Source organism: Nannospalax galili, unplaced genomic scaffold (assembly GCF_000622305.1).
Source record: "Nannospalax galili isolate Female #2095 unplaced genomic scaffold, S.galili_v1.0 scaffold229, whole genome shotgun sequence".
Taxonomy (NCBI): domain Eukaryota; kingdom Metazoa; phylum Chordata; class Mammalia; order Rodentia; family Spalacidae; genus Nannospalax; species Nannospalax galili.
The window spans coordinates 4,238,821-4,265,559 of NW_008360328.1; the positions used below are offsets into that span (position 1 = coordinate 4,238,821).

At 47.2% G+C, this 26,739-nt stretch overlaps 1 protein-coding gene across 2 annotated transcripts in view; it reads left to right on the plus strand.

Moving 5' to 3' along the window:
- The first annotated feature begins 859 nt into the window (after positions 1–859).
- Ubash3b (ubiquitin associated and SH3 domain containing B) overlaps positions 860–26,739 on the plus strand; it is a 163,111-nt gene continuing 137,231 nt past the window's right edge. For both annotated transcript variants that reach the window (XM_008826024.2, XM_008826023.2), the window contains exon 1: positions 860–1,554. In XM_008826024.2, the coding sequence (XP_008824246.1) occupies positions 1,503–1,554 (52 nt within the window). In that variant the 5' untranslated portion in view covers positions 860–1,502. The remainder of the gene's footprint in view (positions 1,555–26,739) is intronic.

Genomic DNA, 26,739 nt, shown 5'->3' on the forward strand with positions numbered 1-26,739 from the left:
ACTTTCCATCTTTTTAATTTTTCTCTGTCCCTCCAAAGTGAGTATTCTCATGTATAAAACCAAGGCTATAAAGGTATACATCCTAAAGGGCACTGTAAAAATTCAGTGAGCTAATTCACCCCATTACATTTAGCACAATCAATGGCACATAGAAGAGTCTAATACATGTTGGTTTTGTTGTTATTAGCCCCCAAAGAAGATCTATGCCTCTTCCATTACTCTTGAATAGGGTTCTGTCCTAACTGAGGACCAAGGCTTTGTCTCCAGGGGAAAGAGTTCCAATCCCTCGTTCAGGTTCATGGGGGTGAGACATGGGCATCAGCAGTATGAGGTGGGAGTCATTTGATCCATGTGTGAGGCAGCTCAGGTAGGGCTCCTGTGCAGCAGCCACCCAGCTTCTGAACCCCTTTATTGACAGGGTGCTCACTCCCTTGTGGCAATCAGCTCATTCCACTCAGAACAGCTGTAATTACAAAATGTCCTTTCCTTCTCGCTTCTCCGGTAGCTCCAGGCCCTTCCTTCCTCTGTTCTCCTTCCTTTCTTTCTTCTCCCTTCCTCCCACCTCTCCCCTCACAGATCCTCCAGTTCCAAGAGCTCGAGGCCCCATTTTTCCAGAAGTCACTGTCCATTCATTCATTGCAGCTGTGTAGAGAGCGCGGCAAGGGCCCGATGTAGCCCCCTAGCCCTGTGGAAACTCGGCCTTCGATGATGTGACAACTTTGTAAGTTCTGTAGGATGGATTTGAAACAAAACCTTTTAACTTGGGCCTTATGATCCATGAACATCATCCACCAGTGCAATCGTCTGTTTCCATTACTGACCTCACCAGCAACCAAATGAAACTGGAAATGGCTTATTCTGGAGCCTCAAGGCCCAGATGGGTCGATGTGCAAGCCAAGGGCAGGGCTGAAGCTCTGCAAATCGAAGCTCGCTGGTCTAGTTCGTGGGTGGGGACCCTCTGTCTAGAAGCAATCCTACTACAGCTGGAATCCAGCCATTAGAGCCTGGGCCAGCGCGGCCACTTTAAGAGAGGGGCGGGGCCCGGCACAGGCAAGGCAGGGCCTGCCCACCAGGCTCCTTTTCCTTTTTGATCCATTCAAAAATTACTCATTGCAAATTCCCGGACTGCTGGGAGAGGAGAAGGAAGGGGGCGGAGGACAGAGAGGCTGCTACAGGAGCAGCCCCGGGGCGTCCGGGCCCTGCAGGCTGCCGGCTGGTCCCGCAGGAGCTGCTGGCCGGCGCCGGGCTCCGGTGGCCTCACCAGGAAGCGTCTGCACAGACACCCGGGAAGCCCTGAGCGCCGCCTCCGCCGTCTGCCGAGCGCGGTTCCTCGCGGTCCTTCCCCGACCCTCGGCTCGGGCGCCCTCACCGGCGATGGGTGGCCGCTGAGCCGAGGACTCCGCACCGAGACCCCAGCCCGCTCGGCATGGCCGCGAGAGAGGAGCTGTACAGCAAAGTCACTCCCCGGAGGAACCGCCAGCAGCGCCCGGGCACCATCAAGCATGGGTCGGCGCTGGACGTGCTCCTGTCCATGGGCTTCCCCCGAGCCCGCGCGTAAGTCTGGGTGCCCCGGGCCCTGCGACCCTCGGCTTCGCTCCGGCTCGCCGCCCCGCGCAGCCCGAGACCTGCTGGGGACACGAAGGGCGCGCTGGCGGCGGCACTCAGCTCCCGGCGCTGGAGAGCCGGGCGAGGGGCTTGCTTTGGGATGCTGGGCGGCCAGGGTACGGGGTTCAAATCCCGGCTGGAATGCCCAGCGCAGGGGCCCCGCGGGTGACGCCAAGCGGTTCTCGCGCGCGCTTCCCCGGGGTCTCGTAGGCTAAGCCGGGGGAGAGGCGGGTCCCTGGGAGGACTCCCTATTCATCTCGGTGCCTAGCCAGTTTGGGATCTTTCTGGGGAAAGCCGAGGACCTGGGGCAGGGAGGCCAGCGCCCCCGCTGCAGCGGATTCCAGCTCTGGATGTCGCTCTCGGGTTCAGTCTCCCTCCGGAGTGGGAGGAGCGGGAGCGTGGGTGTCGCTGCGTGTTCATTGATAGGGAACACGGAATGGGAAAGAGAAGCGATTCCTCCAGGGGATCGGGGTTCTCGTCAGTGGTGACGGCAACGCAGAGATCTGTGGGTGCTTGAAAGTAAAGAGGGGGAGCCGTCCTCCTTCCTCTCCGAGGGTGGGCTGGGAAGGGCAGAGAGCGCAGGTGGCTGTCGCTGCAGCCTGCTGGGAAGTGGCCTGGTTGCCAGCTCCGGGCAGCAACGCAGGAGTCCTCCGGAGCGGGTCCAACCAAGTGCCTGGGGCTGGAGCCCTGCCTGACAGAAAGGCCGGGTGGCCAGGCCCTCTTCCCTGGCTAATTCCTGGCGAGCTCAATTTCCAGGATGGTTGCTAGTGCTGCTCCTTTACTCTTTCAGTAACATCACCTGAATTGAAGAATCGGAAGAACTTTTATCAGAAAGGGTCTAGTTGGTGGAAGTTCTTTCTTTTCTGTGCTTTTATTCAGGTGATAACTCTAGGCGTCCTCCCCGACCCAGGGTGAGCCTTGTTTCTTCTTTTCTAACTTGGCCGGAATCTTCTAACTAAAGCAGTCTCCTGAAAGTATCATCCCACCCAGCCTACTAGGACAGGTTGGAGAGCTGCTTGGCTCATTTTGTGAATGACCACAAGGTGGATCAAAGATTTCTGCTTCCAGCTGACTTCCAAGCAGAAGGACTTCAGCTCAGAATGTCAGATTAGGGAGATGTGGGAGGTTGTGGAGGGGGCTGCTGAGTGTGGGTCTTCCACAAATGGCCCTGTGTAGGGATGACAATGTGTTTTGTAGCCCTTCTAAAAAAGATTTATTTTGTGTGAATGAGTGTTCTGTCTACATGTTTAGTGCACTCATGAGTGCAATGCCTGCAGAGGCCAGAAGAGGGCATTAGATCACCTGGAACTGGAGTTGCAGATGGTTGTTAGCCTCTATGTGGGTGCTGGGAACTGAACCCAGGTCCTCTGAAAGAGCAGACAGTGCTCTCAACCACTGAGCCATCTCTCCAGCCCTAGTAGCTTTTCTTAAGAACCAGAGAAGGATCTGGACATACAGCAGAATTTGCATAGTTCCAGGCACCTGCCTTTTCTGAATTGACACCAGCACTTTAAGACCTAAATTGCTTAATTAAGGAAAAAAGTGCTTGACTAAATTCTTAGATTGTTGTATTTGCTACTCGATGGGCTTTAAGGGAACAATTTATTTGCTGCAATGGGTCTCAGGTCTAATGGTTCTCAGGGTACGATGGTCTAATTTTGACTTGCTCAGTTCCTGAGATCTCATAAGAGCTAGTGTTTATTGAGTACTTACTGTTTACTGTTGAAAACACTTTATCTTCATTATCCATTTATCTTCCTAGACGCTTAATGAAGAAGATGCTACATGCCTATTTTATGAGCCAGGAAGCTGAGGCTTAGAGAGGTCATACCACTCGCTTAAGATCCCAGTAGTAAGCAGGGAAACAGATTCAAACCTAGGCATTGCATCTGCATGGTCAGGCCTCACAGCTGTGGGGTCAGAGGTGGAGAAGATGCTCAGAGCAGTTCCCTGCACACAGTGGGAGGCAGTAACTGTTAGCTTCCATTTTAGCTTCTCTTGGCTGCTAGAACAAATGGCATTGGACAGGGTGGCTTAAATCAACAGAAAAGTATTCTCTGGCTGTTCTAGAGCCAGATGTTTAACATCAGTATCTCTGGGATGAGACTGTCAGTGTGGCACTGCCCACCCCAGGAGGCTCTAGGAGGAGCATCCATCCCATTCTTCCAGCTCCTGGTGGCTGGCAGGCATGCTTTGGTTTGTAGCTACCTCATTCCATCTAGTCTCTGCCCCTATCCTCAAATTGACTTCTCTTTGTGCCACATCTCCCTCTGGGTGTCCCTGAAGAGGATACATGTAGAAAATTATTATTAACAATTATTATTGTATGTGATATATGCATGTGGGGGGAGAGTATTAGCTTGGGCATTGGGATATGGAGGTCTTGAGTGTCTTCCCCTATTGCTCTTCCACATTACTTTTTCTTGATTGTTTTTTTTTGTTTTTGTTTTTGTTTTTTGTTTTTTTTTTTTTGACAGAGTCTCACTGTGTAGCCTGGCTGACCTGGAATTCACAAAGATCCACCTGCCTCCACCTCCCAAGTGCTGGGATCAAAGGCATGCACCTGGCTCTCCACATTATTTTTTTTATGAGATAGAATCTCTCTCTGTTCTGGAGCTTGATGTTTCGGCTACATTAGCTTGTTGATCAGCGAGCCCAGAGGATCCACCTGTCTCTGTTCCCCTCCCAGGGCTGAGGTGACAGGTGCTTGCCACTGTGCCCAGCTTTTCTGTGGGTGCTGAGAATCTAAACTCAGATTCTCATATTTGTTCAGCAAGTTCTTTACCCATAGAGTCATCCCCACCCCTGAATAAATTATGTTTAACTAGTACATAAAAGGATAAAAATTGTGCATATTAATGGTATACCATGAAATCTTTCCATGCATGTATATACAAATTAGGCTGTGTTGCCTTAAACATTTACCATCTTCCTTCCTTCCGTCCTTTCCCCGTCTTCTGTTTTTTTTTTTTTTTTTGGTTTCTGTGAGACCTGGTCCTGTTGTGTAGTCCAAGCTGTCCTCAAACTCCCCATCGTATTTCTTCATCTTCCCACGTACTGGGATAACACGTGTGTGCTCTCAACCTCATCGTTTTTTAATGGTATGAATTGTCAAAGTCCTTTCTTTGAGTTTTTGTTGTGTTTGTTTGTTTGTTTATTTTTTAGACAGGGTTTCACTATATAGTTCCGGGTGGCCTGGAACTTGTATGTAGACCAGGCTGTCCTCAAACTCACAGATCTGCCTACATCTTTCTCTTGAGCACCAGGATTAAAGATGTGCAGTGCCAGGCTCAACTACTTTTGGTTTTTTTAATTATATTTATTTATTTGTGTGGATCCTGGGATCAACCTCAAGTCATCAAGCTTTGGTAGCAAGCACCTTTACCTGCTGAGCTATTTTCCCAACCTTCAGAAATCCTTTCTTCTGGCTTTCTGAAGTTGCTAAGAGAAACTTCATTATTTCTCTCTATCATCATTATTGTTTTCAGTAGTCACCCTATTGTGCAGTGTACTGAGCCACACTACAATGTCTGGCTCTAATTATAGCTTAGTGCCTGCTGATCAACCTTCCTCAGCCCTGTCTCCCCCTACTCTCTATCACTGGGATCCACCATTTTCCTCTCACTGTAAGATCAGTGTTTTTTTTAGATTCCATATGAGATCCCGGGGCATTTGTCTTTCTGTGTCTGGTTATACCCTTGTAGTTGGCAAATGGCAAGATTCTGTTCTTTTTATAGCTCAGTAGTATTCCATTATAAATAAATTCATACAACTGTCCTTATGGTCCATGTGGGTAAGCAGGAATAATCTCCCCATGACAAGATCATCCCTGAATTTCATCGTACCTGCAAAGTCTTTTCTTTACCGCCATAAGGCAGCAACAACAGCTTTTAGAGATTAAGATGTGGGTGTCTTTTGGACAGTCTTATTTCTCTTACCACAGTTATTACTACTATTCCTGCAACAGAGAAAGTCTATGTTAGGTTTCCTGTTCTTTGTTAAATTTCTCCTAAAAGGGTGTGGCATTCTTGGAGTCGCCTGGGCAGGAAGGTCTTTTTGTTTTGTTTTTGTTTTTATTTTTATGAGAGCATCTCAAATAGCCCAGGCTAGCCTTGAACTCACTATATAGCTGAAGCTGGCCTCGAATTCCTGATCTTTTTGCTTTTCCCTCTCCCCAGCTGGGATAACAAGCATGAGCCACTGTACAAGGGCTCTTGGAGCAGGCTAAAATTATTGTCCCTACCCCACCCCACAGGCATGTGTGGCTGGCATTCTCCTAGGTCATTTAACCCAGGTCAGTAAGAAGAGGCCAGCCAAGAGCAGGCTTCTAACTTCATTTGGGAGAAGCGAGGAGAAAGACTTACCTGACCAGAACATCTTTCTGGAGGTCAGGCTGGTGGGAGGAGTGAGCAGGAAAGAGCAGTGTTGTCTCTGGGCTCCAGAAAGACTGACTGTGATGGTTAGGCAGAGAAGAGACCCATCCACCCTCCTGAGGAAGATGCCTGCTAGCCAGGTTCCCCTGGGGGTGTAACTGGGTCTGGTATCCTAGGATAGGGACTGGGCCAGATCTGGGTGGCTGCAGAGAGAACAGGCCAGCTAGCCCAGGTCCTACTCTTACCTATCCTGTGCTGTGCTATGGTCCTGAAAATTGACTTACCCTGTAGGGCCTTGCTGGAGGCTTCTCAGCAGAGCAATCTTAATGAGCATGGGCTTGTTAAGTGCTTGACAGAGCTGAAAGTAGCAGACTGCCAGGCTGGGCTGAGCAGAGTGACCTCAGGGTATGTTCTCTCTGGCTCATCACTCCTCCCAGGGGCCTTTTCACCCCATATAAACTTCCACCCAACGCAAACACTGCTGTGGAAGAATGTGTGCTTGAGGAAGGATGGAAAAGTGGCTACTGCATTTCGGGGTAGGGTGAGGAAGGGAACTTTCAAAGGGCCCACTTGGTCCATCCCTTTATTTCCCCCTTTCTTTCTATGTTCATTACCTCTGCCGGGTTCCAGAAGTTCTAAAAATAGAAATCCAGCTTCCTCTAGGCCAGTGAGCTGAAGGAAAAGGAAGACTATGTTGGGCAAAGGCCTGAGGCCGAGGAGGCCTCTGGGGCCAGAGCTCTGCTGAGAATGAAGTCTGAAGGAACTCTGGCTGAGCACATCCCACCTCTGTCAAGGGCACCAATGTCCCTGTGCTGCCCCTGTAGCTGCTGTCTCCAGGGCCACTGTGTGCCTCAGAGCAAGTCACTGAATCTAAAGAATTTTTGCTCATACAATCTTGTGCTGTTTTTAAATTTTTATTTTATTTGCTTTGCTTTTGAGACAGGGTCTCACGTAGCTGAGATAAGCCTCAAACTCACTATGTATCTGAGACTGTCTTTAACCTCGGATCCTCTTCCTTCTACCTCCAGAGTGCTGGGATGACAGGCGTATACTGCCACATTTAGCTTATTTTAAAAGATTTATTTATTTTATGTGTATGATTGTTTTGCCTGCATGAATGTAAGTGCACTACATGAATGCAGTGCTCTAAAGAGGCCAGAAGAGGGTGCTGAATCCCCTGGACTATGTGAGTGTGGAAACAGAACCCAGGTCCTCTGCAAAGCAGCCAGTGCTCTTAACTGCTGAGCCATCTCTTTAGCCCCTTATTTTTAAGGTTGCCTGTGACTAAAACATTCTTTGTTTACAAAAAAAGAAAGAAAGGGAGGGAGGGAGGGAAGGAGGAAGGAAGGAATAAGAAAGGAAAGAAGAAAAAAAGAGAAAGAAATGGCTTACATCTGTTTCTTAATGATTGAAAATGGTTGTAAGATTAGGGCCTGAGGTGTTGCTCAGTGGTAGAGCATTTGCCTAGCCTGCACAAAACTTTGAGCTCAATCCCCAGCACTACAGAATAAACAAACTATAAAACACAGTAGTCTCTGGAAGGGACCTGGCAAGAAGCAGATATCCCACATTCTGGTCCAGCTCCTGACTGGCGCTTGGAGCTTCTACATCTCCCACTGAGCCCCTTCTCCCTCAGGGCTGTGATCAGCTTCTGTGCATGGCGGTGCCTGCGCTTTTAAAAAACTCAGGAGTCTTTGCCCATGCGATAATGGGCAGGGGAGGACTTGACAGGAAGAAACCCAGAAGCTGGACACTCGTTATTACTGTGGTATTATTGTGTGGAACTGGAGGGAAAGCAAGGAGGGGATGCTGTGGAGCTGCAGGTGAAGACAGATGGGTAGCATGGGATTGTTTTTCTCAGCTGAAAATACTTGAGCAATGTCAAGTTTCAAAAGCAAGCCAGGGGCAGAAGGAAAGCCCTGGAATAAGTGCCTTGGACTTGTTTCCGACAGTAAGCTGTGTTAGCTCTGCCTCGCGGCCCAAAGATAAAGGCAGCTCAGAGCTGCTCCTGGGGGGCCATGAATTAAAGTATCTAGTTTCTCTAGCTCTGTCCTGGATTGGTTGACACTAGATCCTCTGAAAACACTTGGCCAACCGAGCGTCTCTGAAATGTAGCAGGAGGGCAGGGGCGGCTTCCCTGGGCACCTCCCATAGAAAATGACAGTCAGGGCCCACTTGCACCTGAAGGTCTCTTCCAGGTGGGCAGGGCAAGGCAGTCTCTAATCTGCCTAACATAGCTGTGTCTATGCAACACTCTTACACTTGTGTGTTATGGTGCAGTTTAAAAATTGCTTTCAGGTGCATTAAATATGAGTGGTATCAGAGCAGCCCCATGAGGCTAAGCCCAGGACACAGGCTTCATTTTGAAGATGAGGAAACTGAAGGACCCAGGGACTGTCACATAGTTAGTGTTCTGGATCCTTAATGCCCTATGGTCTCCAGTGCATTTTCTAGGTACACAGAGATCCCGATTTTAAAGGAAGGATATTGGCATGCTATCTTTTTAGGTCTATTGAGGTATAATTTGCATACAATAAACTCTGAAGATGGACATACTTGGACAAATGAATGCATTTGTGTGCTGATCACAACAAGACTCAGTATGCCTGTTGCTCTTCAAAGTTTTCTCGTATTGGGCTGAAAGACGGTTCCGTGGGTAAAGGCACTTGCCACCAAGCCTGACAACCTGAGTTCGATCCATGGGACTCACGTGGAGGGAGAACACACTTCTGCAATTTTGTTCTCTGACTTCCTTCACGATGCTCCCCTCCAAGAACTAAATAAATAAAAGTTTTCTTGTGCCATTTTTCAGTGGTCCCCTCTTGAGTTTATACCCTAGTCATGTATACCTTCCTGTCTGTTTTCTGTCACTATTGATTAATTGGCATAGTCTAGACTTACATATAAGTGGTAATGATTATGCAATACATACTCATGTACATGGTTTCTTTTCTTGAACACTGTGTGTGTGTGTGTGTGTGTGTGTGTGTAGTTTTTTAAAGTTTTCTGAGACAGATGCTCAAGTAGCTTAGGCTGGCCTCAAATTTGTTATATAGCTGAAGCTTGTTTTGAACTTCTGATCTTCCTGCCGTCACCTCACAAGTACTGTAAATTCAGGCATGTACTATCATCCCGACTTGAGCATAATATTTTTGTTTCACATCCTTCGTGTAGCCATAGTTTGCCTCTTTTGGCTGACCTTGATATATTTGAATGTGCCAGTGGAATAATTATAACCTCTGAACACAACTTCTATGAAAATTCCCTATTATGCCCTAATTTCTAATAATGCCCTAGGCTTTTAGACCACATTAGAGATGACACAGCAGATTCTCATGCATAATCACTCTCAAGTCTCAGAAATTGAAATTTTTATGAGGAAACAGGCCCTGAAGAGTAAGGGCCTCAGAAGTATTAGAACACCCTGCTTTACCACTGTGTCTTCTGGCTTTCGTCTCAACCTGGCCACCTGTCTTCTTCAGCCTCTTCACCTCCATCCACCTGTGGGCAGCCATTCTTGGAGTTAAACACTTTGCTGTGTCTTCCACCAGATAGGGAGGGTGGCACTCTGGGAGCCTCTGCCACCCCAGCAGGCATTGCGCATGTAGCATCTAGGAGCTTAAGAGACCCTGTCTCTGTCTGTCTGACCCATCTCTCCTACTTGATGTGTAGAACTCTGACATTGTGCCTGGCCTTGAATCCTGAGTCTGTCTATTTCCATCCAGGAGAGCTTTGGTGAGATGTTGAACACATTAAGCCTCAGTATACCTGTCTGTAACCACTGCCCCAACCTCCTACACCTAAAACTCTTTGACTCAAGCCAGCAGTCCTCCTGCTTTAGTCTCCTAAGCAGCTGGGATCATAGGTGTGTACCACCAAGCCCAGCTCTGCCTGTAAAATTCTGACAGTAACAAAGGACTGTGGTGCTTCTGAGAGGTGCAATCCATGCAGCCAGTAGGAGAGTGATGAGTATTCTGTCCATCCTCAGTAACCAGGCAGGCTTTACTGCCTCTCAAGAGGTTGTGTTATTCTGTGTAGTGCTGAGTGCTACCTGGCTGCCCTGTGTCTTTATGTCTCCCTGCCTCTTCCTGAGCTGGATACACAGTATTGAGAAGCCAATGGGTGCTTTCTCCCTTGGTATTTCATTCTGCTCCCATGTGCCTGGCTCTTTCCAAAGAGGCCAGAGCAGTGCCAGGCCAAGTAGAAACAGAGGCAGAGCAGAGCCAGCACTGTAAATGGCAGGGCATAGGGATCTGAAGGGGTACCATATGGCTGTCTTCTGATTACTGTCAAATGGAATCAGACTTGAGAGAGAGAGAGAGAGAGAGAGAGAGAGAGAGAGAGAGAGAGATCAATTCTGTCTACACTGTGATGGGCACAGCCAGAGTTATTACCAGGGGTGCCCCTGTCCTCATGGGGACTGAAAGCCCTTGTCTTCTTTTCTTGAGGACTCTCCCAGCAGCCACTGGGAATTCATCCAAAGACTTCTGGGAGAATCTTTGAAGCTTCTTTTGTTTGTTTGTTTGCTTGTTTGTTTGTTTTGAGACAGGGTCTCACTATGTATTCCTGACTGCTCCTGGAACTCACTATGTAGACCAGGTTAGCCTCAAATTCTCAGAGATCCCCCAGCCTCTGGAGTGCTGGGATTAAAGATGTGCACTGCCATACCCGGCTTGCAGTACCTCTTTTCCTTGGAGGATGGGTGGGTAGATATAAATTGACCAGAGTCTGGTACAGTGATCCCCTTTCCCATTCCAACCTTCTACTTTTGATATTTTGAGACAGGGACTTACTATGTAGTCCATGCTGGCCTTGAACTCTCGATCCTCCTGCCTCAGCCTGTCCAGTATTCTGTCTTTCTAACATCCACCCCCCTCTCATGGTGAATTTGAGTCATCCTCTTTGCCCTCTATTATTTATGATGATTAGGTGCCTTGGATGATCATCCTGAAAGTCTCTGAGCTCTCACTGGGTCCACATTATCCCACTAAATTCTGTGTAGTGCTCAGGAGGATGAAACAAGTGTTGGTTACCACCGGGCACTGTAGGTAGCCACTGCTCTGGCTGACTGCAGATTTTCTCCAATAGCCTTGGAGTGGTGGGTGAATGTCTTCTAGACCAAAGTGAGTAAAACCCTCTTAAATGTGCAAAGACTTTGGACTGTTACCGTGAGGTAGCCCAATGGCAGCACACAATGCAGACAGGCAAGTTTGCCTTTCTCACCCAAAACTGGTGACCTGAAACTGGCTTTCTTGGTTTTTTATACTCACATCCTTTTCCTTTCCAGGAAAACATTTCCAACCATAAAAGGGGTTGAAGCCAGCTATCTCTAAGGTCCTTTGCAGTCAAAGGATAACTCCAGGTGACTCGGACAAGTGTTTTTGAATATCACAAGGGCGTTTTCTAGCTTCTTTTCCATTCCAGAGCATCTGGCTTTAACATCTTCATTTTTGCTTTCTTTTCCACCGTGCTTTATTGTCAAAGAAAACTCTTCAGGGGCTGGGGAGATGGCTCAGTCAGTAAAGTATCTGCCACACAAGCATGAAGACATGAGGTCCATCTCTACACCCACATAAAAAGCTGGCTGTGGTGGCTTACACTTGTGAGCACAGCACTGGGGAGGCAGAGACAGGCAGATTCCTGGGGCCTGCTGGCCGGCCAGCTTGGCCTAATCATGGAGCTCCAGGTCCCCGGTCCCAGGGAGAGCCTGTGTGAAAACACAAGGTGGATCTGGGTGTGGTGGTGTATGCTTTTAATCCCAGCACTCAGGAGGAAGAGGCAGGCGGATCTCTGTGAAATTGAGGCCAGCCTGGTCTATACAGTGACTTCCAGGTCAACTGGGGCTACAGGGAGACCCTGTCTCAAAAACAAAACAAAAAAATAAGCTGCTGAGGAACACCAGAGGTTGTCCTCTGGCCTCCACATGCACACACATGTGCGCGCACGCACACACACACACACAAGCTCTTCAGGACTGTTGATATTCTAGAGAGTAAATAAATAGAAAGACAGAAAGATATGAGGCCATTACAGCTGTAGGGAGTCAGTTAACGAGTATGCGTTAGAATAATTTTCCAATTGGCACAAAATGTGTTTTTCTGCAAAATACAACCAAAGTGTTGGTTAGGTAAGAGCGGAGGCCTTGCCTCCAGCCCGGCACGGGGGTGAACAAATGACTCATGGACACCATTTAGTTAAATGGACATCTTCTCTTTGGTGGAGTTACCCGATGTTTGTGTAACATTTTGGGTGTTCTCTGCCGCCTGTCGAAGTGTAAACATTCTCATACGTAAACTGACCTTGGCAGTGAAGTCCACCAGTACTAAGGCTGTTTCCATATGGAGATGAGAAGCTATAAGAAACACCAGCCTGAGGCTCACCAGCCTGTGAAATGCCCCCAGGAGGCTGAGGGCACAGATGGCCAGTGCCGCATCTTTCAGGTGGTAGCTGTGTGGTAGGTGGGAGAAAGCTTCCTGGGAAATCAGGTGGCAGATCTGTTTAGAATCCTACTTCTGCATCAACTGTGCCCCATTCAGAAATATTTACCAAGAGCATCTGCTTTCTAAATGTTTATTCTTTCATCCTGGGTAGGAAACAGGAAGGAGATACACTTCCAGGGCTGCAGTTATGAACAGTGCGTTCAGCCATAGAGCATGTGCAGAACTGTGCAACGTCGCTGGAGTCCCTAGCCAGCACTGCCTGCAGACTCACTTCCTACTCAGCCTCTCCTTGAGCTGCCTGCCTGCTCATCCTTCCTCCTTTTTGCTGGATCATATTTTACCCTTCTCAGACTAATTCAGCTGTAATGTACTTGGCTTCCCTTCCTTTTCTCTCCTGTAAGACTCACTAAGCGTCACCCGTGAAAAGAGTCAGACAAACAGTATTACGTCCACATCACCTTCTGAGGACAAAGAATCGGCTGCCCAAGGTCCTCTGCCACTTTCTCCCTGATAAGGGTCCTGCATGATGCAGTTTGTTTGATAAACCCTTTACCACAATATCCATGGGCAGCTGTGATAGACTGTCACAATAGGATTTGGAAGTACAAAGATAATTAGATATAATCTCTCTTTCCTCCAGGAATTGGCAGTTTAGTGTGAATGGCAGAAAATCGTGATCATGTGTAGTACATGCAATTCAAGAGACAGAAGATGCATCTGAGGGCTAGGGATGAAGCTCAGTTGATAGAGTGCTTGCCTAGCATATGCATAAAGCCCTGGACTGAACCCCAGAACCTGGTAAATGGGGAGTAGTGATGAATACATGGAATCCTAGCACTCAGGAGATGGAAGCAAGAAGATCAGAAGTTCAAGATCATCCTCAGCTATAAAGCAAGTTCAAGGCAAGCGTGGGTTACACAAAACAGAGGGAGATCATATGACTAGATGACCAGACAAGGAACCTTGAGTTTGAAGTACAGTTTGATAGGAGCAATGCTCTTCTCCAGGCTGGGAGGGAGGGGTTTGGTAGGCCAATTCAAAGGATTGAATATTGGGGCTGGAGAGATGGGTCAGTGGTTAAGAGCTCTGGCTATTCTTGTAAAAGACCCATGCTCAGTTCCTAAACTTCCACATGGTGTCTCAACAGTCTTCCATAACTCCAGTTCCAGGGTATCCGATGCCCCCTTCTGGCCACTGTGAGCATTGCACAGATGTGTGCACTTACATCTATGCAGGCAAACCCTCATACACATAAAAATAAGTAAATGAACAAAAAATTTAAAGGATCAAGGTGGCACATTCTTGACCCAAGAATCCAAACTCTGAAATGCTTTAAAATGTGAAACTTTGAGCACTGATTTGATGCTGTGCGTGGCAGATTCTATACCTGACTTCATGTAGCTGGTCACAGTCAGTACACAGTCACTGAAAAATGTATAAAATGACCTTCAGGGTATGTGTATAAGGTATGAAATAAGTGAATTTCCTGTTTAGACTTGGGTGCCATCTCCAAGAAGTCTCATTATGGATGTACATTTACCCCAAACTGGATGTACATTTACCCCAAACTGCAAAGGCCTGAAGTCTGAGATCCTCTTTGTTCCGAGCATTTTGGATAACACATAGCTAAACCAGACATACAAATGTGAGATACTGCTGGGATGGGGGGAACTCAGAGACAGAAATCAGAAATACGTAGCTGAACTAGTTAGCAAAGCTTAACTGGCCCAGTCACTTCATATAAAATAAGACCAGCAAATTAGGTAACATTTCAACACACCTATGACAGAAGTAAAGCTTAGGCTTGCTGAGTGCCTGGCAAGACTCGGCCTCTAAGAAAGAGGCAGCTAGGATCAGGAGAGATGATTTAGCAGTTAAGGACACTGGCTGCTCTTGCAGAGGACCTAGGTTCAGTTCCCATCACCCACATGGCAGCTAATAATCTTGTATAGCTCCAGTTAGAGGGGCTCCAACTCCCTCTTCTGATTTCTGCAGGCATTGCATGACATGGGTACACTTATATAGATGCAGGCAAAACACTCAAACACATAACACAAAAATAAAAGAAATAGGTTTCTATCAGGGTTTGGGTCTGTTTTCTAGACTGTGATCAAAGCTATTACCTGGATTAGCCCCTATAAATTGTTTCTCTCTTTTCCCCTCCCTCCTTCCTTCTCTCCCTTGCTTCCTTCCTTTTTATTTTTATTTTTTACTTTGAGACAGGGTCTCACTGTAGTCCAGGCTAGCCCCATGGCCCTTCTGCCTCTGCCTGCTGGGTCTGGGATTTTAGGCATGTATACCACCGTGCACAGTCTCCATCTTTTCCTTTGGTTGGCTTCCTTCCTAGTGCTTGCCATGCCTTTACCCTATGCTTGCATCTCGTTCTGTAGAAGACAGAACTAGTTATTCTTAGGCCTGTTGGAATGTCACCTCTGAGAAGGAGACTGGGATGGCTGGGTGGGGAAGTGCTGCTCACACTGGATCATGGAGAGGATGGGAGAGCCAGAGTTGTGTCACTTACCCCCATAAAGTGAGAACAAGGTATGTCCTATGGGCGCTTGACATGAACCACTGGGTTTGAGCCCTGGCTCTGTCGCTTTCTGAGAATGTGATTTTGAGCAAGTTATTTCTAAAGGTTGGGTGGATTAACTGGTAAAAAAAAACACAAAAAGCTATGCACATGCAAAGTGGTACTGTTACTTCCTGACAGAAGTTGAGACCTGGTACTGGGGGACTCTTGGGGGTATGTGGCAGCCCTCGCCTGACTCCCTTGTTTCAGAGGATAATGTTTCAGAGGACATGCTGGCCACCCAAGGAGTAGCTTCATTAAAATGAACACTCCCTTCTGGAGGCTTCCATTTTTACTTCAATTCTTTTGGGAAGTAGGGATGTGAGTCATAAGGGGTTAGTTAGCAAGTGGCTTTTGTGAAACAGGGGAGATTTTGTGCAGTGTAACGCTCAACAGTCCAACTTCCACTTGCCAGTGTCACAGATTACCACAACATCAGCAGCGCTGAATACCCGAGTTTTTTCTCTTACAGTTTGGGGGTCAGAAGTCCAAAACAAGGAGTCCTTTTCTTTCTTTTTTTTCTTTATTTACGTTTTATCTTGCTGTTTGTTTGGTTGGTTTGTTTTTGTGAGAGAGGGTCTGGCTAAGTAGCCTGGCTGGCCTGGAATGTTCTGTGTGGCACAGGCTGGCCTCATACTGCAGCAGTCGTGTGCTGGAATTATGGGTGTGTGCCGCTACATCTGGCTCCAAAGTGAGCATTATAGGTTCACATCAAGGTGTAGGCAGAGTGCTATTCTGCAGGCTCTAGGAGAGACTCTGTGTGCTTGCCTTTCCCAGCCCCTGGAGTCCACCTACATCCCCTGGCTGGTGGCCGCTCCTTCCACCCTCAAAACACATGGCTCCGACCTCTGCCCCCATCATCATTTTTCCTCCCCTGCCTCTGACTCTCCCACCTCACTCTTTCCCTTCTAAATACCCTTGTGATTACTCCTTTCCAGTTTAAGAACCTCATCTGCAACGTCTCCTTTATCCTCTAAGGCAGCATCCCAGGTTCCAGGGATTAGGGCATGGGCAGCTTCAGGAGCTGGTTACTCTATCCAGCACAGCCTGCAGCCTGCATTTCTTCACCTCATCTGGCCCTCACCAACCCCCATTTGTTGCCTCATCACCCTTACTGTTCCCAACCCTGACATTTTCAGCCTACCTACTGTGCACTGAGCACCTACTGTGTGCTGGGCAGTCTTTTAAATATTGTATGCACATAATATTTTGTTCCCATATTTTGATCATCCTGTGAGCCAGGGACAGCTGTCCCTATTTTTTCAGATGAGAAGACTGAAGTGTAGAGATTTTAGATAGCCTGAAACCACACAGTTAACAAATGCTGGAACTAGGGTATAAACCCGGCAGTTCCACTGAGCCAGAGTTCTGTTTATTAATTTACTTATTTTGCAGTGCTGAGAACTTGCTAGTCTTGACCACTGAGGTACATCCCAGCCCCTCTTTATTATTTATTTATTTATTGTGTGTGTGTGTGTGTGTGTGTGTGTGTGTGTGTGTGTGTATGTGTGTGCGTGTGTACCACAGCATGCATGTAGGTCAGAGGATAACTTGCAGGGATCAGTTTTCCTTGTCCAATGTCACAGTTTTTACCTACTGAGCCATGTCACTGGCCCTAACATTTTTATTTTATGTATGAAAAGCATGATCTCTTTCACTGGTAGATGGTCTTGAATGACTGGTTTTTTTGTTTGTTTGTTTTTTCTTTTTTCTTTTGGTCCTTTTGAGACAGGGTCTCCCTGTAGCCCCAGCTGGTCTTCCTGTAGACCAGGCTGGCCTTGAACTCACAGAGATCCACCTGCCTCTACCTCCCAAGTGCTGGAATCAAAGGTGTGCACCACCACACCCAGCTTGAATGACTCCTTTTAAGAAGATCACTCACTTAACCTTTGTGCTGATGGAAAAATGGCCGACATAGGTGTAATCTGTAATCTGGATCAGACTTTGGAGGCTGGAGCTGACACACAGCAAGAGTGAGCACCTTGGCTGGATTTCCCTGGGTGACTCGAGGGACCCATCTTCCCTTCAGATGTCCAGTGTGGGAGAATACTGAGCTGGAGTTTTTGTTTTGTTTTTTTGGTTTGGTTTGGTTTTTTTGAGACAGGATCTCCCTGTAGCCCCAGCTGGCCTAGAACTCACTAGGTAGACCAGGCTGGGCTCAAACTCATAGAATTCTGTGCTGGGATTAAAGGCATTAAAGGTACGCACCCCCACTCCTGTGAGCCTCTTAACCAGCACCCCGTGTTGGCCTCTGACTGCTGTTATATGAAAGGTGATGAATAGCAGAAGGCAGGAGACTTGAGCTCCAAATAAACGATGTAATGTTCCTAGATTACACTGAGCCCAATTTGCCCTTTGGTTTGGCTTGTTTCTGGGCCCTACTAACTGCCTTGTGGTTGACTTGTCTAGTGGTACAGACTGGATTCCATGTGATATTGTCTCCTTTTGGAAGTGTGTGTGTGTGTGTGTGTGTGTGTGTGTGTGTGTGTGTGCGAAAGAGAGAGAAAGATACTCAGCTCCCACTGTGGGAGGACAGGCACTGGATAATATTTGGGAGTCACAGATCACCCAGCCCCTGCTAACTACCCAGCCCTGCTTCCATTTCTGCTGCCAGTTGAACCACCAAGACCACCGAGGTAGAAACAAGAAGCACACGTCTATTCCTGTGGCTTCAACAGGACTCCCTGGGCAGAACACCTAGTGGTTACCTAGTGGTTTGTCTAGTACTCAGGTTTGTGGTCAAAGGAACTTTCCAATTTCTACTGCCTTTTGACCAAGTTACAAAATCCCTATGAACCTCAGTTTGATCATCTCCTAAATGGAGGTGATGGCCTCCATCTGATCTGCCTTAAGGAATTGTTACAGTTAAAGGAGATCACAGCACGTGGACAAAGTACCGATCCTGACAGACAGGGTACATTGAGGAATGTGCAGAAGGGAATTCTGGGTATAGAAGGGGATTCTTCTGTTTATTTTAGTTTGTTGCTGTTTTGAGAGAGAGTCTTATGTAGCTCAGACTGAACTCCAACTCACTGTTTAGCTGAGGATGACCTTGAACTTCATCCTCCTGCCTCTACCTTCTAGGTGCTAGGATTAACAGGTGCATACCTGCCTGGCATGTTTTGGGTTATTTTGAGACAAGATCTCTACATAGTCCAGCCTGGCCTGGAGCTCAAGATCTCTTGCCTCTGCCTCCCCAGTGTCGAAATCACAGGCATCAGCTACCACACCCACCCGGTAAAGATAATAAGCCATTCTAAGCCTTTGTTAAGAGACTATTTCTAAGTCTTCCCTACCTCTCTCCATGCCTTTAAGATGGAGGGAGGAGATAATTCAAATAGCATTTGGTCAAACTTTTGACTGCCATTCTAGAGAGGGGCTGTGAGATAAGGAGCTGCCTTAGGAATGTGGAAGGCTCTCTGCCCATGACCACTGGAGCTACCACACCACTCTTGCCTTCCATTTGACAGCCCATATGCATAGAGCTTTAGTTCTTTTTTATCAAGAAGGGTCTGTATCCAGGAGTTCTGGTTCAGACCTGTGAACCCAGCACTTGGGAGGCTGAGGTACAGGTGTTAGGAACCTAGCATATATGAAGTTCTGGGTTGGATTGCCGGTGCTGCATAAATCAGACATAGTGTTACATGCCTGTAATCCTAGCCCTTGGGAGGTAGAAACAGAAGGTTCAGAAGTTCAAGGTCATCACTGGCTATATAGTGAGTTCAAGGCTAGCCTGGGGTACATGGGACCTTGTCTCAAAACAACAAACAAACAAAAAATACCATAAAGAAGAGCCTATAAAGCTGGACCTGTTGGCACAGGCCTGTAATCCCAGCATGAAGGGCACCTGCAGCAGGAGAAGGTGGGAGTTCAAAGCCAGCCTGGACTACACAGTGAGACCTTGCCTCAAAAACAGAACAAACAAACAACAACAACAAAAGGTAGGGGGCTGGGCTGTAGCTCAGAAGTAGAGCACTTGCCTTGCATGTACAAGGTTCCTGAATCACCCATTCATCAAAAACAAGCAAGCAAACAAACAAAACCAGAATCCATGACATACCAGTCAGGCCATGATAATGGCCTGGGACAGACCCTGTGAGAGTCAGCTTGCAGGGAGGTCTTGAAAACCAACTGATTTATCAACACAAGCCTCCCAGAGATCCCAGACCAGCAGCATTTTTCAAGCCTGGGGTTCTTATCTTATTCCAAGTAGAAGATCACAAGCCTACCCACGGAAGGCTGAAAGACATGGGTCTGGCTGTCTGGCCACTTACGGTGTTGTGGCAGCTGTGCTTCCTGGCCTCACTTCATCCATCAGTAGTGGCAGGAGGCGGTGAGTGTGGCTGTCTCCTTGTGAACTGCAGCTGCCAGCTCTCTAAACATTGGAGGAGGGAGGTGGGCTTGAGGAGGAGCTCAAGTCACCAGGGAAACTGCTTGAGCAGGCCAATCGTGCCTGGGTGGTGATGGGTCTCAATGGGCTGACTCTTGGGACCTTGGGTACACAGGCAACTGGCTCTGAGGATATGGAGGTTGAATCTTAGCACACTAACTTGTAATGTTTTTGTTGTCTGGTTTTCATATTCTTTCTCTTTCCATCTTCTGCAGCCTGGGAAAGAATCCCTTGCTCTTTCTGAATTGTTCTGGAAATCAGTAATGCAGGGCTAGGATATTTAAGTTGGAGAGTGTGTGACAAGATAAAGGAAGAGGCAGGGCAGAGAGTCCAGTTAATTCAACAAAGATTTACTTAGCCCTGATCCTGACAGGCACCCAAGATTTTCCTGTGTTGGAGGGATTATTTCAGAAAGAAATCAGATCCAGCCTCTGACCACAGAATCAGATGACTTTGATATATGATAAGATCAAGGGGGAGGGAGACCCCTCTAATCTGTGGGCCATCATGTGAACATAGGAGACTTATTTGGGAGACTGTAATGGGGAGGTTAACTTTGCTGGGAGCAGGATCAGGTTTTAGTTCTCAATGAGAAACAACATTTAGGAATCAGTGTCCCTGTGACATGTTCTTCCTCTAGAGGCCCAGTGCTCACACTGCTTCCATCAAGTCCCTAGGAAGACCCAAGAGTTTCACTTTGGCCTTAGGAACATGTCTGAAGTCATGGGGACCAGGCTGGGCTAGCCTGGGTTCTGAGGTCTGTGGGGATGAGGATCTCCTTTATGGATCAGTCTAGGTAGCTGATTCTGCACACAAACTTCCCAGGGTGGGTCAGGAAGATAATCTATAAGCAAGGTTGAAGGCCTGTTAAGTCAGGAGCCACTGAGAGGTCAGCTTTGAGTATCTGCTTGCTGGAAAACCCTCAGGGGGGATATACCTGCCCAGACTGAATTGTAGACCCATAACAATGAGCAGAGACCTGCAGTTTAGAATTAGAGGTGGAGAGACGGGGTGGGTGGGGAGACTCAGGCAGCAATAAAAAAGAGGGCAAGCAAGTCCAGTGTAACTAAGCCAGGGCACAGTGGCTGTCCTGAGGAGGGAGAAAAGGAACTGCCAAGCTGGAGAGAAGGGGAATCCAGGCCCTCCAGGCTCCCAAGGATGGCTTAGAATTCGGAATTGAGCTAGGAGGCTGAGATTTTCAGCAGTAAGAGGAATGACTGTAGATCTGACTTGAACTCTGTACAAGAGAAAATTTCAGAAGGGACAGATTCTTTCTGCTGTCTGCAGTTTCTAAGGATGGGGTGCAGGTATATTACAACAGTTATTTTTAGTACAGAGTCCAAGACTTTCCGTGTTTGGTCTTCTTAGCTCTTGGCTCTGGAATTGCTTTTCCCCTGAGGGAGTTTTCCTTCTCAAAGAAGAGGAAGATGAGGCTGAAGAAGCAAAGAGATGGGCATCCACTGGGGTTCTATGTCCTTCTCAGCAACCTCCCCCACACGCAGAGCATCATTTTATATCTTCCTTCTAATAGGGACTTTTGCTTTTAAAACACACATCATTCGGTATGCACAGTACTAGTATCTTAAAGAAAGAAATAAAATTAAAAATGACTTCTGTCTTCTTGTTACCCCCAGTCAGAGGGGGACAAGTAAATAGAAATGAAAATACAAAAGAGAAGTAAAGGAATCATTATATTGTACTCCGCTAAGGATCCAGACACAATGAGATCTAAATGGGCCTAGGGAATCATAAAAGAGCCAGGAAGGAGGTTTTATTTCTTTGTTTAATTTTAATTTTATGTCCATGAGTGCTTTGATGCACGTATTGTGTGCAGTGCCCACAAAGGCCAGAAGACAGTGTCAGATACCCTGGAACTGGAGTCACAGGTGGTTGTTAGCTGCCATGTGGGTCCTGGGAACTTCTGCAAGAGCGGTCAGTGTTCTTAACCACTGGGCCATCTCTCTAGCCCCCTGGAGGTGGGGGAGGGGTTTATTTATACCAGAGGGCTGGAAGCAAGTTCATATGAGTTTCTGAGGGTATTGGCGATAAGCGCTGTTTCTGTTTATCATGTGGGTATGCATGTGCCTCTGTGTGTGGTGTGTGTGTGTGTGTGTGTGTGTGTGTGTGTGTGTGTGTGTGTGGTTGAGGATCAAACTCAGGGCTTAGTGCATGCTAAGCAAACACTTTACTGCTGAGTTTCTCCTCAGCCCTAGCTCATCATCTTTCACGCAGTCACCAGCATCAGCAGCCTTTGAACTTAGTCCTAATCTAAGCAAAGGCAGCCGGCAGCGTTAATGACCCATTTACAAATCAGGACATGAGGACAGGAAGCACAAAGGGGCCGTTCTTGTGCGTGCACGTGTGGATTTAGGGACATCACTGCTGCTCTCTGACCTGAGTTTTTTGGACTCTGAAGGCCCACACCTATGGATATGGTGCTTCCAATTTTGCTTTGCTGGTTTATTTTCATTCCTGGATCACAGCTTTCAACTCACACAGTGAGCTTCAGACTGGCAAATAAATGTTCCTGGCAATGCAGCCGGCTGCCGTTTCCTGTGTTTAGAGACCACATTGCAGGGAAGTGTTTGAAGAGTTGTTGTGAGTGTTGCGTCTGCCCCTCCTTTTGAAAGTGTGGATGCCACTTCTCAGAAACAGGAAGGTGAGGCGGTATGTTCAAGGGTTGGGTGGCTGTTCCCACTGCTGGGGAATGAGCTCAGAGCCTTTGTTCTGTCTGGTGTGAGACCATGGGGCCTATGAAGTCAATGGATTGTGAGGTCAAAATTCTAGCACTGGCTGAGTGAGACAGTTTATGTCTGCCTTGCCCATCTGAGTGGCTAAATTCTCCAAAGCTGCAGGGAGCCCCTCTGATGAGCTCAGGCCAGTGCAGATCTTTGAGCCCCAAAGATAAACAGGGTGCCTCCAGTAAATCCTTGTGTTTAGGAAAGAGGTAGGCACAGGCAGGGTCACGAAACAAGGAGGTATGTGCTGAAAGGGGACTCATCCCCAGTTTTCATCTTAGGACAGCAGTGAATCCAGATGGTGAAAATTTGTTTGCCATGGACCTGTTATATGCAACTTCACGCCTTTCTCAATCCTGAGCTAAGTAGAAGCCAGTATTTCCATTCTACAAATGAGCAAAACAGACAGACACATGGAAGGGTTTATACAACTTGGAAGTGACTACACAAATGTACTTTAACCCTTCGGGTTTTAGAGGCCTGGCCTTTCCTTCTTACCCAGCCTGACAGCTCTTTGATTACTTGTGTGTGTTCCAACATTCTCTGCTATTGAATAGTCTTCCCCTTCTCCCCCCATCCTTCCTGTGTACCTGGGATGGCTGTTGGTCAGGAGTTAATCACTGTCAGCTGCCACTTGCCTGCCTCTCCAGTCCCTTCTGGTCCACTCCTCCCTCCACAGGGCCCAGAGCATCTCACTTACCTCTGGTGTCTCAAGTGCCCACCTTTTCAGCACCTCAGGGTCCTGCTCGAGTTTGTTGGTAAATCAATTAATTAGTGTTTTGTCTCTCTTTTAAAATTTATTTTATGCAGATGAGTGTTTTGCCTGCATGTTTAGTGGAAGTCAGAAGAAAGTGTTGGATCCCTTGGAACTGTAGTTATAGGCAGTTGTTAGCTACCATGTGAACACTGGAAATTGAACCAGGGTCCTCTGCAAGAGCATTCAGTACTCTTGACCATTGAGCCATCTCTCCAGCCTCATCTTTCTCTCTTAAATGAGACATTTTATTCATTTGTTTTATTTATTGAGACAGGGATGTGCCATGTAACTCAGGCTGCCTCAGGCTCCTCAGTGCTGGGATTAGCACATGTGCCACCATACCCAGTCTAGGTAAGATCTCACCCATGAGTTTCACACACTTTGTCTTTTGAGAAAGTTTCTCAGGTTGCGTTGCTCACCTCACCTTCCCCCACCCACTCCACTCCCATTTCTAGATAGAATGTGTGTGTGTGTGCATACACGTGCGTTCACTGCCCCAGCACGTTGTATGCAAACCACACCCCATCACGTTTCAGATCACTGTCACAGGTGACTTATGTCGGTTCCCTGGACTCAACCGGGACTGCTGGGAGTGACAGCTGAGAGTTTTCTGTTCCCTTGGTCAGTTGCATGGGGTTCAGCATCTAGTCTAAGTGCTTAGCTCATTCATTTATCCCTCTATGAACAGTATATTAATATTTTTTACTCATGTGCTAGGGAGACAGTGGTATATAAAACTGTACTATATCTTCAGGAGCTTGAAGTTCTTTCATTGGAGGAAATGGAAACCAATCTACTTATCTGTAAGAGAAAGCTATCTTCTCTGTCAGCTTGGGTGGTTATCACAAAATAACCACAGACTCAGGGCTTGAACAACAGACATTTATTTTTTTCACAAGGGTGGGCTGAAAGCTCAGGATCAATGCCTGCAAGGTTTGGGTTTTGTTTAGGGCCCCTAAGGAAGGATAACTCTGAACTTCTGATCTTCCTGCTTCTACCTCCCAAGTGCTGGGACTGCAAACCTGTGCCACTTTGCTGGTTTTATGTGTAAGCCCTGGGTTTCACAAATGCTAGGCAAGCACCCTACCAATTGAGTCACATCTCTAGCCGCCCCCTTTTTCCTTTTTAGAGACAGAATTTGTGGCCCAGGCTGGCCTTGACTTTGAAATCCTCCTGCCTCTGCCTCCAAAGTGCTGTGATTATAAGTGTATGCCACCAGACTTGAACCTTCCAGTCTCTTCTTGCAAGAGCACCCCTCTAATCCCATCATGTGAACCCCACCTCATCACATCATCTAAGTATGATTACCTTTCAGAGGTAACGTCTCCATTATATTGTAGTGTAGGTCAGTGTCCATCTGTGAATTTGTTTTTTAGCTTTGTTTTTATTTGGTTTTTAATTAATGCATTTATTTTTATTTTATGTAGATGAGTATTTTGCCTGGGTGTATGTAAGTGTACCACATGTGTGCAGTGCCCTCAGAGGTCAGAAGAGGCCACTGGATCACCTGGAACTGGAGTTACAGATGGGTCTAGCCACCTGTAGGTGCTAGGAACTGAACCTGGGTCCTCCACAAGAGCAGTCAGTGCTCTTAAACGCTGAGCCATCTCTCCAGCCCCTGTTTTTGTTTGTTTTTCAGAAAAGGTCTCATGTAGCCCAGGCTAGCCTTGAACTCCTGATCCTCCTGCTCCTCCTGCCTCCACCTTTCAGTCAATGAATTTTAAGGGAAAATTATTCCGTTTTCCTTGCTGGCCTTCTAGAGAATACTTGTGTGAATTTAATGATAGGAACTTGAGACCAGGCCGAGAAAGGCTAGGAAGGTGCCACACTGAAGGCAGGATGGGCTTCCTCTGTGTGTCCCTCACCTCTCTATCCCTCTCTCACTAGCTGGGGACCAGTGTCCATCATGCTCTGTGCCCTCCTCTCCATTGTGGCTGTACTCAGCCTACCTCTGGCTGGTTGACCCACATTCCTTTGGGCTCAGGTGACCAGTAAGGAAATAGAAACCACAGAGGTGAGAGGGAAATGCCTGCAGCCTGTGGAGGGAGTGGTGATGGCAAAAGCTCAATCTGTTTCCCAGGCCTTCTCACTACCCACTTTCCCACACAGTCCACAGTTGTTCCCGTGTGACTCACTGATGTGGGTGATGGTCCTGTGGCACCAGCACTATCAGCTCCCAGGACCTGCTGCCTTGAGACTAAGAGATACTTTCAGGACTGTTGGATACCTGGGCTCAGGAAGTTTCTGTGTTCCATGCAGGGACTGTCTGGGTGAAGGAGCTACTATGTCCAAATGCTCAGGTGTAGAAGTACCCTGAGTCTCCTGTTTGAAATGCCGTAGAATGAATTCCTCCAGGAGTCAGGGCAAAGAGTGTCCATTTCGGAGGTGTGGCCTAAGGAAAAGAAAACCACACACAGGTACTTAGAAAGTCTAAGTTCAGGGACTGGAGAAATGGCTCAGAGATTAAGAGCACTAACTGCTCTTACAAAGGACCCAGGTTTGGTTCCCAGTTCCCATGGTAGTTAACTATCATCCATAACTCCAGTTTCAGGGGATCTAACGACCTCTTCTGGATTGCATGCCTGTGGTACATTTACTTACATGCAGGCAAAACACTCATACATATAAAATAAGAATATATATTTTTAAATGTAGAGTGGGAGTGGTTACACACACCTTTAGTCCCAGAGCTCACGAGGCAGAGGCAAAGCAGGTCTCCACGCGTTCAAGGCCAGCATGGACTACATAGCAAGTTCCAGGCCAGCTGGGGCTACAGGGAGACCCTGTCTCAAAAAGACAAAATTAGGGGCTGGAGAGATGACTCAGTGCTTAAAAGCACTGACTGCTCTTGCACAGGACCTGGGTTCAGTTCCCAGCACCCACATAGCAGCTAACAACTGTCTGTAACTTCAGTTCCAGGAGATCTTCTTCTGACCTCCGGGGCATTGCACAACACGGATACACTCACATACATGCAGATGGTGAGAGTTTGCCATGAACCTATCATATGCAACTTCATGCCTAAAAATAAAATAAAAATAACAAAATACTTTTTAAAAAGACAAATAAATAACCAGAGAGAATATTCTAGGTTCCAGGGGTTATCTGGGCTCTTTAATGAAATCTCAGCCCTGCTGTTATAATGCAAAAACAGAGACAATTTTATACAAATGAATCTGGCTCCAATAAACTTATTCACAGACACTAACTGAATCTAATTTCATGTAAGTTTCATGTAGTACAAACTTTTATTCTTTTGTTGTTGTTGTTCTTTTAAAACATTTAAAAATGTAAAAACGGTTCTTAGAGGCCGAAGAGATAGCTCAAAAGCAGGTAATGGGTTATATTTGGCCAAGGGTGGTTGTTTGCTGACCCCTGTTTCAGAAGATTCCAGATCCTTGACTTTTCAAATAATACCTGGTGACCTAGCTACTTCAGAGAATTACTGTGACAATCCAATGAGTGGGGAAGGGCATCTACAACAAACCTGTATTTTTCAGATGAGGGAACAGAGGCCCAGAGTGGGAACAGGACTTGCTCACAGGCACACAGTTCCCTCCAGGTTAGGATGCGAGTGGGTGTGCTGAATTCCAAGCAGGTGCGCTGCCCTATTCCAGGTAGAGTTGGTTTGGAAGGTGAGCTCTGCTCAAAAGGCAAATTAATGTCCTTTCCGATATGTTACAAATGGTTAGTTAAGGACTTTTCAGTATCAGAGCTGCTTTGTCAATGTCAAAATGCCAGTAACAGCCTGTTCTGGGGAAATGCAGGGGCTGTCTTGAGCAAGATCCAAGGTAGTTCAGCACCTGAAGTAAGACACTGAAGCTCTGTGTGTGTGTGTGTGTGTGTGTGTGTGTGTGTGTGTGTGTG